Genomic DNA, 18051 nt, shown 5'->3' with positions numbered 1-18051 from the left:
GCATAAAATAATTCTGCAAGAGAAAAAAATTGTAATCTTCTGAAACATGTTTTCCTTTTCTGCAGGGTTCTCAACTTACTTACAATAAGATTCTATGTTTATAAAAAGAACTCCTAAGAAAATAATGACAACTGATACCCAAGTGGGGAAGGTGTCTGAACACTCCATCTCAAGGCCCAGTCTGGTATGGAAGAAAACAGGAAGACTCCTGCTCCTTCTAACATCTGCATGCGTCTTGCTTTTGTACACTGGTGTATTTCCACTTCAGTTTACCTTCCACTTACCTTTCCTGAAGTAAATTTCAAAGGCAAAAAGATGGGTTTCTATTTTGTTCTTCACCAAGTTCTTCAACGGAGTTAAAAACTTAATAGCTTCCTCCAAAGGAGCTTCAACCTAAACATGCATTTTTTGTGTGACAAAACAGCAAAAGTTGCAAGAGGACTTATCAGAAGTACACTTGTCAGACAGAACCACTGCTTTTCCTGACAAACACCAATGAAGAAACTAGAACTCTTTCATTTTTAGTGCCCAAAGTCAGTAGAGGCAAGGAGTAGATTTACTCCTGCCCCAAATAAAGCCTATATCCCTTTTAAGTGGCTGATATTCATTTCTACAGGCAAAAGTAAAGCGTTGCACACAAATCTTGTGGTGTTAAGCAAAATCTGGCTTCTTGGTACTAGATATCCCTGTCACTAAGGCCTGGGATACACAGGTGGAGCAAATGTGCATTATCTCTATACTAGGTTCCTTGCAATATATAAGGCCTTCAAACTCATCTTCACTGAGCCATGCCCACTTACCTGATGAGGCAGGTAAAGTTGAAGCTGAGCCAAAAAGGGGTTTACAGACACCACCAATCAGCTGACAGCTGCTGCCTGCAATACCCTTTGCAAGGTGCTTCGAAGTCCTGCTGCTTGGAGCACACCATGCACAGCCAAAGTCCCAACATCAGTTCCCTTTGGGAACTCCCTAATGCAGTTGAAGGGGCTGAATAAAGTGATTTGGGTTTTGTCAAAGCACTTCCTCCAGTACTTCAAATACAAACTACTTTAAAAAAAGAAATAAAATAATGCTGTATTTAAAAAATAGGGAGTTTCACCTGCCCCAAGAAGCAGTTCGTATTCAAAGCACTTGAACAAGCACTTTGAACACAACTGATTCAGCTGTTTCTGGTTTCATTTTTCAGTGCAACAGAACAACAACTGTGAAAATGCCCTTACAGAAGCTGCTATTTGTGATTGAGTTAGCATGCAAGAGTCACTTTTAGAGTGACACTTTTAGTGTGGAAGTCTCTTTAAATAGTTCTGTGTAAATGGTTGTTCAAACACAATTTACATCCCCAAGTTTCAATACCTTTGCTAGTTTCTCAGGAATAAGCTCTTCCTTTGGTCCTCCAATTTCTTCATCGTCGTCATCTTTCTTCTTTTTCTGGTTTCGTTGCTGCTTCTCTTTTTCAGCATTCTTTTTCTCCTCCTCCAACTGAGCCTTTTTCTGAGCCCTCCTCTGCTTATTACGTAGCTTCTTTAGCTCCTTATCTGACATATTTGCTATACAGAAAAAATACTTTGTTGATTATGAATAGAAAGATTCCTATAAAAATAACAAACGCTAGATTCTAAGTTCAGGTTATTAATACCATTTTCTAAACAAGTCTTCTCAAATTCCAAATCATGCCCCAAACCTGAAGGACTTCCGTTAGAAAAGGTATAGCAACTTATCTATAATGCAGCCTTACCCAGAACTACTTGGATTGCCACAATATACATTTTGTAACTTATCCCAGAAGATCAAGAGAATACGCAGAACCCTTAATTTGTACATTATCAGAACATGAAGTTCGTATGAATGTATAGTTAGGATGTTTTCAAAAAGTTATTGGACGGCCAATATATAACACTGCAACTCCTCAAAATGTAAGCTATATATTTACATTTTTGACATGGTTTTTTAAAATAAAACACACACACACACACACACAAAACAAGCAAGCAAGCAAGCATAGCACAGCATGCACCTTTTACAGCAAAACAACTCCCCCCACAAATTTTGTGTCTCATGGCAATGGAAATGACACAAAAGGACAATATGGCTCAGTATATACAAAAAGCAGAGTTTAAAATAAACTATGGTTCAACTTGCAAAAGCCCTTTACTCCTCATGTGCTCCTGGCTATGCTGCTCTGCGAGGAAACAAGCTGGGAACCAAGACTGCTTTGTGATGTGCAAACTTGGTCTCATGGTTTGTTTCTCTCCAACAAAGCATGAGCAAAGGCCAATCTTTGTTCCTCCAAACAAACCACAAGCATTATGACTGGCCAGATTCTGGTGTGTTTCCTTTCCCACATGGCACAGTGAGGAGCAGGGAAGGAGCAAAGAGCTTAAGTGTGTTAAACCATAGTTTATTTTAAAGTACGGTTTAACATTGTGTGTGAAATGAGCCATAAAATACTAGAAGCAACTTATACCTGTGTCAGCCTCATGCTCTTTGTTCTCATCTGTCAGAGGGTTATCATGAAGCTTCAAGTATATTTCTATGGCAATTCTTGCTGCCTTAAAATAAAATGGGTGCTGTCGAAGTACATCTTCTAGCTTCAACAAGTCCACATATGATCGAAGCGTGATTTTCCTCATACAGTATGTGTGGAAGTCAAATTGGTCATCTGTGATTTCTACAAAATGCTAACAAAATATCATGTTATTTAGTAAGCATGGGGAATGAGAAAAGTTCTAAAACTAAACTTCAGAACCACAAACAGAAGCGCTGATAACATGATCAAGCAGAACCCAAAATTTAGCACTTTAGAGAGGCCATAATTCAGTGATACCAGTAAATTATGTACAACAACCCAGACAGAAAGTCATGATTCAATTCTTGGTATCTCTGGTTCAAAAGGCTCTCTTGTAGCAAGCCAGGGTTGAACCTCTGAGACTCTGAAGGCCAAATTAGATATGGCATTATGCAAGCACTGCATACAGCAGTCTTACATTGGAACGTATTTCAAAAACTAGTGTCAAATCAGAAGCAATTCCAAATAAGAGTTTGGCAAATGAGGAGCATTCCCTGTAGGCTCACATGCTCTCCTCCTCTTTTCTATAGCTTTCCATGCTATCTAAATGATGTCTTGATTCCAGACAAGGTTTGAAGTGGGTCTGCAAACTGTGGTAACCGTACTTTGCTCATTCAAATGTCATAGTAAGCTAGGGTTGGCTAAACCAAAAAAAATGGGGAAGGAAACCTGAATGTGACAGGGGAACAGGGAAATGGAACATACGGTCCCAGAGATTCTTCTCAATCATCAAACTATGTTTTGGTGTTATGTCTGAATTGAAGACATTATGAATTATGGCCATAAGCAGTATAATAAGAGATAAAGCACAGCCCATGTTTAGATACTCTTGAGGTTCAGAACAATACACTTAGAGATTCGTCAGACTTGATTCCTGAGAACAGACCACTAAGAAATATTAAATTGGTCATCAGGTACATACTCTCTCAATTTCGTGGCATTTTTTAAGTGCTTCTCCAAATTTATTCATTGCTTTATAAGCTTGGGCGCATTCTGTCTGGAACCACATGCACTGCATTTCATTCAAGTTTTCCACTGCTGAAGTCCCTTCCTAGAAAGGAAAAATTAGAATAAATAAATAAATACAAGGCAAGCTGCTACAAATATTCAGCTTATAAATATACAGTTAACTAAGAAGGATATGCAATATTTTGACTCTGAAAGGTATTTCTAAAAAACTTTTTCATTTTTCTTACAGCTAGAAAAACATGCTTGCACAGTATGGCCAACACTGCAGAAAAGTACAACAGACAAGAAACAACACATCAATACTGTGTCCAAATGTGAGTTTCAAAAAATTGAGTGTGCAAAAAGGTCAAAAAGGGCATTCTAGTACATGTCAAACTGCTTTGTTGCTGTGTGGGGATAACACGAGGAAATTGTGCTTGCATGTGTGGGAATGACTGAGATCTGGTGCTGGCAAGCCACACCGATCTGCGAGAGTGTGGGCATTAGCACGGCAAGCCGGCTAATGTCAGAATGGGAGACACGTGAAGAAGGACAGGTCAGAGGCTCAGGTCAGCAGGGCAACAGGTCACAACAGAGCTAGAAGGATCAAGGAGGATCTGGATGGAACTAGATGAATCAGGACAAACCAGATGGGTCAAGCCAAGGAGGGCAACACAATGGGAACTAGGAGGGGGTGTTTACAGAGTGACATGTGCTTGGAGCATGGACAGAGGGCATGGCAAAACAACACGTGGGCTATGGAGGATGTCTTAGGGAGTGACCGGGTGTGACGTTACAGGAAACATCACCTTGTATGGGACTGCACTGCTGTAATTGGCTAGAAGTTACACTGTCGTTGTAATGATTAACTGTCATCCTGAGCTTTCAATAAAAGGAAGCCCTCGAGCTCTGCTCTTGGTCGCCTTCCCATTGAGTTCAACCTGCCTCGAGTCGTGTGTCTTTGCCCCAGACAACATTGCTGTGACTGGAGGACAGGTGGGAAAGCCAACATGCATAAAATGGAAAACCTCATATAGAAACTGAAATGCTTTACTTTAATGACAATAACAGCTTCCTTCAGACCAGGAGTAGCCAACTGTGGTGTAGCCTACAATTTTCATCAGCCTTGAATGTTTCATCAGCCTTGACTGTTGGCCATGATAGCTTGGGCTGCCGGGAGTTGCAGTCTGAACCACCTGCAGGGGCTAGTTACCCCCAATTCAGACACTGATTTACTTACATACTTTTATCCCATGCTTTGGCACCCAAGTAACCCCTAAAACTCTTTTTAATAACTGAATATGCAGTACTGTTCAAAGCAATGGCCTACACTGAGCACAGTAAGCTAAAAAGTACAGTAAGCCAAACAAACCCTTGTAAATTTGGAACACATTTCTTCTGCTTCTTTTATCAAGTTGGCTTTCAACATGTACTTTGCACATTTGGAGTTAATAAACCTGTCCGCTGTGTCCAGAGCTTGAGCCTCATCCATCCATCTTGCAGCTTCTTTTATGTTTCCAGCATGCTTGAAAAGATAAAACAAAGATAAGCTAGATAAATGCAGTAAACTGTAGTTTGCCAAGTTCAACTCAATGCAAAGATAAAAGTAAGAAAGGTGCAAGTAACATACCCGGTACTGCTCCTCATTAAAACAGGCCGAAAACAATTCCCAACCCTAACAATCCTATATAATAATGTCCATGTTGTCCCTGCGTCCAGTTGTCCCGTGTGTCCCTGGGTCACTGCGCATGTGCCCCAGGGATACAGGGATTGGACGGAGGGACAACGGCCAACCGCCGCTCCGCCAACCGCCGCTCCGAAGCCCAGTCTCATGCTGGAGGTGCGCAGCGAGGCGGCGGGGGAAAGAAGCGCTCCCCCCGGCAGCCTTGCCGCGCACCTCCGGCATGGGACGGCGCTTCCTCGGCCGAAGCGGCAGCGGGCGCCGAGGGAAGCCGGCTTTGGCTTGGCGGCAGCGGGAAGAAGAGGAGGAATTCCTCCTCTTTTTCCCGCCGCCGCCAAGCCAGTCCCCAAGCCGAAGTGCGGCGCGGCGGGGGCTTTTCGCTGTTTGACTTCCCGGAGTGAAGGGGGAGGCAAACGGCGAAAAGCACCCGCCGCGCCGCACTTCGGCTCGGGGACTGGCTTGGCAGCGGCGGGAAGAAGGGGAGGAATTCCTCCCCTTCTTCCCGCCGCCGCCAAGCCAGTCCCGGAGCCGAAGTATGGCGTGGCGGGGTTTTTCGCTGTTTGCCTCCCCCTGGGGGGAAGGCAAACGGTGAGAAGCCCCCGCTGCGGGGTTGCCGGCTCTGTCGGGTGGGGGGGAGGGAGAAGCAGAAGATCTGATCGGTCTTCGGCTTCTCCCTTCCCCTGCCCAACAGAGCCGGCATTTGGCTCTGTCAGGTGGGGGAAGGGAGAAGCAGAGGATCGGATTGCTTCTCCCTCCCCCCCACCCGACAGAGCCGGCAACCCCGGGATCTGTGCTTTCTGTCGGCGGTGGTGGGAGGGGAACGAACGGAGAGAAAGGGCTGCTTTCTCTCCGTTCGTTCCTCTCCCCTCACCACCAACAGAAAGGGCTGTCGCCGGCGGAGGGAGAGGAAGGAAGGAGGAGAAAGGGCTGCTTTCTCCTCCTTTGTTCCTGTCCCTCTGCCGCCGACAGCAAGGACAGGTCCGCGGCGAGGCGGGGGGGGGGTGAGAAGCGCTCCTCCCCCCCGCCGCCTTGGCACGCAGCGCCGGCATGGGACGGAGTTTCGGAGAAGATCTCCCGCCCCCCCCTCGCCGCACACCTCCCGCATGAGACGGGGCTTTGGAGACCTCCGAAGCTCCGTCCCATGCCGGCGCTGCACGAGAGCAGCGTTCTAGCGCCCGTTTCTAAACGGGCTGAATTCCACTAGTACAATTATGTTTACTCTGAAACAAAGGTCACAATGCTCAAGGGAGTTTACTCGCAAGTAACTGTGCATAGGATTATAACTTAAATCAGGGTTTAAGTTGCTCTGGACTTCAACTATTATCATGCACAACCAGCCATCCAGGCTGAAGGTGACAGCAGTTGTATTCTAAAATATCTGGAGGGCACCACACTGGCTACCCTTAGTTGAAATCAGGGCTTCCCAAACTTTGGTCTCCAGCTATTTTTGGACTACAACTCCCATCATCCCTAGCTAGCAGGACCAGTGGACAGGGATGATGGGAATTGTAGTCCAACAACTGGAGATCCAAGTTTGGGAAACCCTGGTCTAGATCATCTAAGCCAGGCATCCCCAAACTGCGGCCCTCCAGATGTTTTGGCCTACAACTCCCATGCTCCCTAGCTAACAGAACCAGTGGTCGGGGAAGATGGGAACTGTAGTCCAAAACATCTGGAGGGCCAAAGTTTGGGGATGCCTGATCTAAGCCATCCTTACTTATTTAGTAACCAGTTATCTTTTCTTTTTTCTTTTCTTTTTTTGAGAAATGCATCCAGATCCTCTAAAATTGGTATCTAAATGCATGGCTTAAGTACCAGGAGACCAGGTATCATTGACCATTAGAGCAAAAGAGTTATAGAAAGATAGTACACTGTACAATACACTGAAATCCCACTCTATAACAAAGAGTAGCCAAATTCTCTTCTGACTTGCAATCCCTGTCAGGCACATTTCCAAGTTCTTTTCCACAACAATGATGAGTAGAACAACTGGTGCTAGCAGCAGCTGTACGGATGGTAGCAGAGATTGGCTTTTTTAAAAAAGAAAAAACAACAACCCAGACATCCTGATACTGAAGTTCTGTGCCAGACACTGCTATGATGATTATATACTACCTCCAGAAGCAGAGGTAACATGCCCTTGATTTTCAAGTGCCGAGAAGCAGCATAAGGAGAGGAATTTTGCCCAATTGTGGGCTTCCCAGAGGCATCAGATTGGGAAACAAAAAGCTGGCTAGAGAGGCTTTGGGGCTGATCCAACAGGGTTCTTTATGTTCTTAAGAGCCCTGACCGACAGCCAAATCATCTGTTCATTCTCCAAATACAAAGTAGTAAAAGAATCAAGAAGGGTAGTGCTACGTGGCAAAAGCCTGCTGCAATAATAAAAAGAGTTACCTTATAGATTTTAGCTTTCACAAGGAAGAGTTCTATCAAGGTGGGTGTGCTTTCTATTGCAGCATTTATATATTCCAGAGCTATGGATGGCTGCCCAATTTTGTCATAGTGTTGTGCCAAGTAGTACTGGACCCAGAGTAATGTCGTTGGAGGTTCTTCTTTACCGTCATCTATTTGGAGGAAATTTCACAGGGTTTTTTTCCTTTCCACTTTATAGTAAGCTGCACAAGGAAAAACCCAGTGGCATGCTATTTGCTACAGACTGCCGAGAAGCTAGTATATAGAAATGGGGAGGATTGGTTGATAAAGCTTATTAAGATACAGATGGTTTAAAAACTGTTCCATTTCATGCACATGCTCTCATTTTTCCCTTTAAGAGTATCACATCTCAGGTTACATAACTTAACTAGGAGGTGTCTACAAAGTACCCTGGTATTCTACAAAATACACTTCACATCTTAATGTGAGCTGGGCTGAGGACTCTGTGTTGAAGCTGCAGCTCTAACATAGGAATGAAGGGCAGGCCCAAGTCACCGGGTGCAGCTCCATCGCTCAGCTGCATCACGGCAGCATGGAGAAAGGGTGCTGAATGTGAGTATATGTGAGTGACACAACCCTTCATTTAAGCCACTGCCATCTAAGCATGGAGCAGAATGAGCTTGGCTGCCCAAACATGGCTCTACCCATATGATGCAAGGCTGTCGGCTATAGCACATCCTGAGTTCAGTTGATCCTAAGACGAGATAAGCTGCTGATAGAGGAAACTATGGGCAGGAACAGGTATAGCAGGTGCAGGTGCAAACCAGGCTACATGGATTGTTTGATGCCTATTCTCCACCCCAACTGTTTTCTTGAGGAGCATATTCCTAGCTGCAGAATAATAATATAACATGTGGCACTCACCATTTGGGTTAAATAATCTGCAACTTTTCAGAGAGGTTTCATAACCTACCACTAGCTCTTCTATGATTGCCACCTATAGACACAAGACAACAAATAAATAAAGTACCTATTAGTAGTTTAATTCAGCAGACTGCAAATTCAGAGTCAAACCCATCTCCATGAAGTCCTACTTCATAAATAGAAGTATAAATCAGAATTGTAAGAATGAACTGTTCTGTCCACATAAGAGTCTGGTCAGTATCTACTTTTACAGGAGGGTTGCTTTACTTCCTACTCAAGAAGTGATGGGCTAGGCCACACAGCCAAACATCCCACAAAGTGGACTTGTTGTTGTTTAGTCGTTTAGTCGTGTCCGACTCTTCGTGACCCCATGGACCATAGCACGCCAGGCACTCCTGTCTTGCACTGCCTCCCGTAGTTTGGTCAAACTCATGTTCGTAGCTTCGAGAACACTGTCCAACCATCTTGTCCTCTGTCGTCCCCTTCTCCTTGTGCCCTCCATCTTTCCCAACATCAGGGTCTTTTCCAAGGATTCTTCTCTTCTCATGAGGTGGCCAAAGTATTGGAGCCTCAGCTTCACGATCTGTCCTTCCAGGGAGCACTCAGGGCTGATTTCCTTAAGAATGGATAGGTTTGATCTTCTAGCAGTCCATGGGACTCTCAAGAGTCTCCTCCAGCACCATAATTCAAAAGCATCAATTCTTCGGCGATCAGCCTTCTTTATGGTCCAGCTCTCACTTCCATACATCACTACTGGGAAAACCATAGCTTTAACTATACGGACCTTTGTCGGCAAGGTGATGTCTCTGCTTTTTAAGATGCTGTCTAGGTTTGTCATTGCTTTTCTCCCAAGAAGCAGGCGTCTTTTAATTTCGTGACTGCTGTCACCATCTGCAGTGATCAAGGAGCCCAAGAAAGTAAAATCTCTCACTGCCTCCATTTCTTCCCCTTCTATTTGCCAGGAGGTGATGGGACCAGTGGCCATGATCTTGGTTTTTTTGATGTTGAGCTTCAGACCATATTTTGCGCTCTCCTCTTTCACCCTCATTAAAAGGTTCTTTAATTCCTCCTCGCTTTCTGCCATCAAGGTTGTGTCATCTGCATATCTGAGGTTGTTGATATTTCTTCCGGCAATCTTAATTCCTGCTTGGGATTCATCTAGTCCAGCCTTTCGCATGATGAATTCTGCATATAAGTTAAATAAGCAGGGAGACAATATACAACCTTGTCGTACTCCTTTCCCAATTTTGAACCACTCAGTTGTTCCATATCCAGTTCTAACTGTAGCTTCTTGTCCCACATAGAGATTTCTCAGGAGACAGATGAGGTGATCAGGCACTCCCATTTCTTTAAGAACTTGCCATAGTTTGCTGTGGTCGACACAGTCAAAGGCTTTTGCATAGTCAATGAAGCAGAAGTAGACGTTTTTCTGGAACTCTCTAGCTTTCTCCATAATCCAGCGCATGTTTGCTATCTGGTCTCTGGTTCCTCTGCCCTTTCGAAATCCAGCTTGCACTTCTGGGAGTTCTCGGTCCACATACTGCCTAAGCCTGCCTTGTAGAATTTTAAGCATAACCTTGCTAGCGTGTGAAATGAGCGCAATTGTGCGGTAGTTGGAGCATTCTTTGGCACTGCCCTTCTTTGGAATTGGGATGTAGACTGATCTTCTCCAATCCTCTGGCCATTGCTGAGTTTTCCAAACTTGCTGGCATATTGGGTGTAGCACCTTAACAGCATCATCTTTTAAAATTTTAAATAGTTCAGCTGGAATATCATCACTTCCACTGGCTTTGTTATTAGCAGTGCTTTCTAAGGCCCATTTGACTTCACTCTCCAAGATGTCTGGCTCAAGGTCAGCAACCACACTACCTGGGGTGTACGAGACCTCCATATCTTTCTGGTATAATTCCTCTGTGTATTCTTGCCACCTCTTCTTGATGTCTTCTGCTTCTGTTAGGTCCTTACCACTTTTGTCCTTGATTATGGTAAAGTGGACAAAGTGGACTAGATCCTTCTAAATCATTCTCTTGCCACTAGGCTAACAACTAGGGCTCATTATTTGACAAAGGAGCTTCCAGATCTTGAACCTAATTCTAGAGAATACTTCACAGTTTAATTGCACCCAATAGCTTAACAGCAGTTACTTTACATAACATTACACTTCAATTTTCAAGGTATGACATCAATAGTTTACAGAAGTCTAACTTGTAATCCAAGTATAAATTACCTAGTCCTATAAAACACATAGATTTGCGAAACTAGCACATCATCATAATCATCACCATCATTTAAGTTTCAGCATGTAAGAGGGCTGTTTTATAGCCCATATTCTACTTCCCTATATACAGGGGCTCAGTCAGTTCACAAGTACTCATATTTCAGATGCACACATATACTGTTTGATTACATCCTGGACTGGAATGCATTCAGGGCCCCCTGGGGAAGCTGCAAAAAAACTGGCAGTAAAGAGATTTTAGCCCACGAACATTGCAGGGATCCTTGAACAAAACTATTGTATCTGTTCTTGCTTCACCCGGAGTCTTTCTATCCCCAACAAATTTACATCCTTAACCTGGTTCTATGAAAATTAACATTTTTAAAGGACATTATTGTGAATCTCTACAGAATTTTTAAGGTTCCAGATAGGCCTGTTCAGCATAAGAAAACAATGATACACACATAGTGTCTGATGAGAGAACATTAAAAAGTAAAGCACACAGATGTTATAATGACCTTTTCTTTATCTTTGTATAGTGATCTCAAAGTATTGAAGACCGGTGGGCATCCTTTGCTGAAATTCATCCTCAGAAATTTATCCAAACATTCCGTAAATTTTTCACCTAGAAGAAAAATGTCACAAATGTTACTTTGCATCAGGGGTATGCAACCTAAGGCCCATGGGTCAGATGCGGCCCAATCACCTTCTCAATCCAGCCCACGAACAGTCCGGTATCAGTGTGTTCTTACATGAGTAGAATGTGTCCTTTTATTTAAAATGCATCTTTGGGTTATTTGTGGAGCATAGGAATTCGTTCACCCCCCCCCAAAAAAAAATATAGTCCGGCCCACCACATGGTCTGAGGGACGGTGGACTGGCCCACAGCTGAAAAAGGTTGCTGACCCCTGCATTGCATGCTGGCAAATAAAAAAAGTTTGAGCCAGATGAAGTGCAACATTAATCACTCTCTTTCTTAGGCTAAATTAAGGTGAAGTTTAATATCTCCTGCAGTGCATGGACTTCCCTCTTTGCCTCTACATTTCTATGGGGTGGAGAACAGGGACACAATTCTGTCAATCACTTCAACAATGCCCCGACTGTGACTCTAACAACAGATCAGTCTTCTCCAACCTGGTATGCTCCAGAAGTTTTGGACTACAACTCCCATCATGCTAGACCCTGGGTGAGAAACCAGAGGCTGAGAAGGACGGTGTGTAAGAAGGAAAATGAGCTGGCATTGATTTCTATATATTGGTAACTCTGTATTAATGTAACATTTTTATATGTAAACATTTTGTAACCGTGTATTTTTATAATATTTTGTTTGGGTTATATGTTGTTGCTTCAATTTTTTGTACACCGCTTAGAGATATTTTTAATATATTAAGTGGTATAGAAATTAAATAATCAAACCAAATCACCCTGACTGATGGCAGTGCTGGCTCAAGCTAATGGAGAGTCCAATACAGCTAAAGGGCAACAGGTTGGGAAAAGCTACAGTATAGAGACAGGATACAGTATAGAGACAGGAATTTGGAACTATGCTTTCTAATGTTTAAAGCTGGCTAAAAGAAAGCAAAATTTTGATGCAATTTCTAGATGGCTAATAACAAGGTGATGTAGCAAGAAAAGGAGGCACTCTAATATTGTAACTCATTCTCCTAATTGCCAAAATCCAACTCACCGGACAAAAAGTTCAATGGCAGTCTTCTTGGAACGAGTCCCCTTGGGTACTTAGTCCAGGCTTCTTCGTAGATCTTGAACCGTTCTAACATGTTGGCTGGAAAAACAAAAACATGTCATTTGGGATTTAAGGTGGCCACTAATTTTTATGATTCCAAACGTAACTGAAACTACATTCACTTGGGTAACTTCCATAGACAAAATACAGAGTGTCCCTTTTCATACTCCTGGTGCTTGAGTAGTAGTATTTTCCCCCCTTTACACAGGTTTCACATGCCGAATTGTAAACCACTATTGCAATTTCCCTAAATTTTAAAAAACAGCTTCCTACATTGCATGAGAGTATCAAGGGCGGGGCATTCTCACATGAATTTGTCTTAACCCCCCTTTAAAGCAGTCCAAGTTGGCAGCCATTACTACATATTGTAAAAGTGACAGGTGGCATACTGAAAAGAAGAAACCAAAATAATTATTGGCTTGCATGCCGTCATGCAAGAATTGTGCTGCCTTTAAGTTATTCCTCTGACACAAATGGTACATCAACAGTGCAACCTTATTCTCAGGAAAAACATCCCTTGACACAAACAGCGTCCATCTGCAGGCATGGACCCCTCCCCCCAATGGTACTGAAAGCTGCTTAAGAGTTCCAGAAGAACTGATAGGATCACACTCTCTCCCTACATTTTCAATGGGAAAAGGCTGCTTCTTTTCCAAAACCAGGCCTGAAGTTTGACGGGAAATTATCTGAATACTGTAGGTTCTTCCAACACTGACTGGAGTTATCCCGTCACCACTTGCTCTGCCGCCTTGCTGAAGAATACAATAATCTCTCAGGCCAAAAGATCTAAATTAGGCTTCTCAACAAGTCCCGCTTTAAGGACAGTAGAGACAACTGCATCCCTCAAGGAGACATTCACAACCTCCAAGGTCCACATGGACAGAGTTCAACAGCCAGGATGGGCAGGGATCCAGACAAAAGGTAGGCCTTACCCCACAGATCACCCTTTCCCAGTCCAATGAAGAAAACCAGTCCAGTGTGTGTCTTGCCACATGTGCTGGTCCAATTACAATTGAAAGAGGCCCAAAGTTGTCATGGAGGCCATCAAATTCTGAGCTACCTCCTAATGATGTATGAATGCTAAAGTCTCTGAAAATAATCAGACTTGGGGTCCTTTATACTACACTTAGGGTTGCCAGACTCAATAGAGGACAGGACGTCTGTGCCTTTAATTGCCCTGCTCTCTTTTGAGTCTGGAAACCTTAAAGAGAAACCAGCAGACCCTTTGCTTGGAAATTAAACAAAGGGTCTGCTGGTTTCTCTTTAAGGTTTCCAGATTCAAAAGAGAGCAGGGCAATTAAAGGCACAGAAGTCCTGTCCTCTATTGAGTCTGGCAACCCTAACTACACTCAGAGCTGAAGCAGGAAGAGTGGTAGTGGCCATGTTTCAGTTCCCAACACCAGCTGCAGAAACTTTATCCTGGCTACCTGCTCAACAGGATACCTGAGCAGGGGAGCAAATCATTAAGGCTCAAACAACCTTGCTCTCCCTCAAGTATACACTGCTGTCATGTCCTGAAACCCGGAGAATATGTTTGGGGAAAGTAACTCACACCCCACTTCATCCAACCAGGTTTCAGTGGCACAAGCCTGATTGATGTATTCTTGCCCGAGGGGGCCTGTAACAACTGACTCCTTGTCTTGACTGAGCTGGCATTCAGAAATAACCTTCCTGATTACCAAGATTGGAGGATGGGCAAGATGGAGAGCAAGTGCAGAACTGTCTTGTTCACTATCTGCTCTAGTAACTCTGCCCTCCACCATCTCCGCTACTGCAAATTTTAGAAAAAGACCTTAAATTCAAAACACACCAACATATGAATACCCCCTTCCAAAGAATGACAAATCTATGAGCTTAAAAAGCAGTGGTGGATTTTGAGTCTGGGATAGCTCAGTTGGTAAAACATGAAACTCTTAATCTCAGGGTCATGGGTTCTAGCCCCACGCTGGGCAAAAGATTCCTGCATTGCAGGGGGTTGGACTGGATGACCATAGTCCCTTCCAACTCTACAATTCTATGAATACAATCAGCACATAGTGCATAGACTGAATTGTTCCAAGTGTTCCCCATCATCATTGACGTAGACAAGAACCAACCTGATCACACCTGAAGAACTCAAATAGGCAGTGTAGAAAAAGTTGTGTTGCCCTCAGTTTTATACTACTATGAACTTCTTAGAAAAGTGAGACATAAATGGATAAAGAAAGAAATGTACATTAACTCACTTCTACTGAAATTCAAAATACACTGCAATTTCTTGAAGCATAGCCTACATAAAATGAATTTGCCTCCCATCACTAATTTGTTTGTATGTTTACACATAGAGCACTTCTTATCCATCATACACAAGTTTTCTGCAAAAAGTAAAGTAAATTCACCGCAATTCAGCTTGCTGTGAAAAGTAACTGATGATTATGACAAAATATATGCTCCTATCACATCTAAAAATCAAATAAGGTCTTTGTTATTTACAGGTTCACACCTAACTTGGTGCAAGCTATATTGTTACCTGGTTTGAGTGCCTTTTCTAAACCTTTGTAATAAGCCCAGTTTTCAGGATTTCTTTCTTGCAATCCTCTATATATCTCAGTGGCTTCTTCCAGCCTGCAGAGTTGTAACAGAAGCTCTCCTGTTAAAAATGCAGTTATAAATCAACCGTGAGAGAGTATTTAATATATACATATCTATATATATTGTGCCAATGAAACAATGTATTTCTAAGTATCATGAAGCTAACATCCAACATGCTACATTTCCTACTTGTGTAGAGCCCTTTTCTATCAAGCAAAGCCTATAAGCCACGTGCAAGGGATTTACTTGTTTGAAGCTACTACAGACCATATGCATTGTTAAGATACAACAGTTGTCGCTAACAAAAAAAAAAGTATTCACAAAGTTGCTGGGTAATATCTAACAGACTACTGATTGTCCAAACAGAATAGACTTTTCCCCCCTCACCCCCCCAAGATTTGCTATAGTATTTTGCACCAATGTGTGTACTGCTCCGGTTCGCCAGAAGCGGCTTTGTCATGCTGGCCACATGACCTGGAAGGTGTATGCCGGCTCCCTTGGCCAATAACGCAAGATGAGCGCCGCAACCACAGAGTCGGTCACGACTGGACCTAATGGTCAGGGGTCCCTTTACCTTTACCTTAACCTAATACACTTTTGTGTCAACACACAGACTACCAATATGTTCCAATTTTTTATTCAAAGCAAGAAGGGCCTGAAATACGCTTTTAAAAAAACAACAACCAAGGAATATGAAGATGCTGAATTCTGTACTTTTGAGGACTGGAGATGAAAGTCACAGCAACAATGTACTGTATAATATAGTCCCGCTAAGGTTTAAGCCAATTATTATTAAATTTCATTTATGAATCATTTCCACTGGGGCTGTTGTTGTTGTTGTTGTTTAGTCGTTTAGTCGTGTCCGACTCTTCGTGACCCCATGGACCATAGCACGCCAGGCACTCCTGTCTTGCACTGCCTCCCGCAGTTTGGTCAAACTCATGTTCGTAGCTTCGAGAACACTGTCCAACCATCTCGTCCTCTGTCGTCCCCTTCTCCTAGTGCCCTCAATCTTTCCCAACATCAGGGTCTTTTCCAAGGATTCTTCTCTTCTCATGAGGTGGCCAAAGTATTGGAGCCTCAGCTTCACGATCTGTCCTTCCAGGGAGCACTCAGGGCTGATTTCCTTAAGAATAGATAGGTTTGATCTTCTAGCAGTCCATGGGACTCTCAAGAGTCTCCTCCAGCACCATAATTCAAAAGCATCAATTCTTCGACGATCAGCCTTCTTTATGGTCCAGCTCTCACTTCCATACATCACTACTGGGAAAACCATAGCTTTAACTATACGGACCTTTGTCGGCAAAGTGATGTCTCTGCTTTTTAAGATGCTGTCTAGGTTTGTCATTGCTTTTCTCCCAAGAAGCAGGCGTCTTTTAATTTCGTGACTGCTGTCACCATCTGCAGTGATCAAGGAGCCCAAGAAAGTAAAATCTCTCACTGCCTCCATTTCTTCCCCTTCTATTTGCCAGGAGGTGATGGGACCAGTGGCCATGATCTTGGTTTTTTTGATGTTGAGCTTCAGACCATATTTTGCGCTCTCCTCTTTCACCCTCATTAAAAGGTTCTTTAATTCCTCCTCGCTTTCTGCCATCAAGGTTGTGTCATCTGCATATCTGAGGTTGTTGATATTTCTTCCGGCAATCTTAATTCCGGCTTGGGATTCATCTAGTCCAGCCTTTCGCATGATGAATTCTGCATATAAGTTAAATAAGCAGGGAGACAATATACAACCTTGTCGTACTCCTTTCCCAATTTTGAACCAATCAGTTGTTCCATATCCAGTTCTAACTGTAGCTTCTTGTCCCACATAGAGATTTCTCAGGAGACAGATGAGGTGATCAGGCACTCCCATTTCTTTAAGAACTTGCCATAGTTTGCTGTGGTCGACACAGTCAAAGGCTTTTGCATAGTCAATGAAGCAGAAGTAGACGTTTTTCTGGAACTCTCTAGCTTTCTCCATAATCCAGCGTATGTTTGCTATTTGGTCTCTGGTTCCTCTGCCCTTTCGAAATCCAGCTTGCACTTCTGGGAGTTCTCGGTCCACATACTGCCTAAGCCTGCCTTGTAGAATTTTAAGCATAACCTTGCTAGCGTGTGAAATGAGCGCAATTGTGCGGTAGTTGGAGCATTCTTTGGCACTGCCCTTCTTTGGAATTGGGATGTAGACTGATCTTCTCCAATCCTCTGGCCATTGCTGAGTTTTCCAAACTTGCTGGCATATTGGGTGTAGCACCTTAACAGCATCATCTTTTAAAATTTTAAATAGTTCAGCTGGAATATCATCACTTCCACTGGCCTTGTTATTAGCAATGCTTTCTAAGGCCCATTTGACTTCACTCTCCAAGATGTCTGGCTCAAGGTCAGCAACCACACTACCTGGGGTGTATGAGACCTCCATATCTTTCTGGTATAATTCCTCTGTGTATTCTTGCCACCTCTTCTTGATGTCTTCTGCTTCTGTTAGGTCCTTACCACTTTTGTCCTTGATTATGGTAATCTTTGTACGAAATGTTCCTTTCATATCTCCAATTTTCTTGAACAGATCTCTGGTTTTCCCCATTCTATTGTTTTCCTCTATTTCTTTGCATTGCTCATTTAAGAAGACCCTCTTGTCTCTCCTTGCTGTTTTTTGGAAATCTGCATTCAGTTTCCTGTATCTTTCCCTATCTCCCTTGCATTTTGCTTGCCTCCTCTCCTCCGCTATTTGTAAGGCCTCGTTGGATAGCCATTTTGCTTTCTTGCATTTCCTTTTCCTTGGGATGGTTTTCGTTGCTGCCTCCTGTATAATGTTACGAGCCTCCATCCATAGTTCTTCAGGCACTCTGTCCACCAAATCTAAATCCTTAAACCTGTTCCTCACTTCCACTGTGTATTCATAAGGGATTTGATTCAGATTGTATCTTACTGGCCCAGTGCTTTTTCCTACTTTCTTCAGTTTAAGCTGGAATTTTGCTATAAGAAGCTGATGATCTGAGTTACAGTCAGCTCCAGGTCTTGTTTTTGCTGACTGTATAGAGCTTCTCCAT

The 18051-nt window shown here is 43.2% G+C and overlaps 1 protein-coding gene across 1 annotated transcript in view; it reads right to left on the bottom strand.

The window, feature by feature from the left end:
• The window catches only part of NAA15 (N-alpha-acetyltransferase 15, NatA auxiliary subunit), a 39993-nt gene that overhangs the window by 5728 nt on the left and 16214 nt on the right, over nt 1–18051 (bottom strand). The window contains exons 7-16 of the mRNA XM_035111786.2: nt 14961–15080; nt 12395–12490; nt 11226–11332; nt 8493–8565; nt 7590–7759; nt 4887–5039; nt 3489–3617; nt 2465–2678; nt 1354–1547; nt 285–393 (exon numbers count right to left, since the gene is read on the bottom strand). Coding sequence (XP_034967677.1) covers nt 285–393; nt 1354–1547; nt 2465–2678; nt 3489–3617; nt 4887–5039; nt 7590–7759; nt 8493–8565; nt 11226–11332; nt 12395–12490; nt 14961–15080 — 1365 coding nt within the window. The remainder of the gene's footprint in view (nt 1–284; nt 394–1353; nt 1548–2464; nt 2679–3488; nt 3618–4886; nt 5040–7589; nt 7760–8492; nt 8566–11225; nt 11333–12394; nt 12491–14960; nt 15081–18051) is intronic.

Source organism: Zootoca vivipara, chromosome 9 (assembly GCF_963506605.1).
Source record: "Zootoca vivipara chromosome 9, rZooViv1.1, whole genome shotgun sequence".
NCBI classification, from domain to species: Eukaryota; Metazoa; Chordata; class Lepidosauria; order Squamata; family Lacertidae; genus Zootoca; species Zootoca vivipara.
Note: the sequence above shows the minus strand (reverse complement) of the source record. Positions and strands in the feature narration are given on the sequence as shown.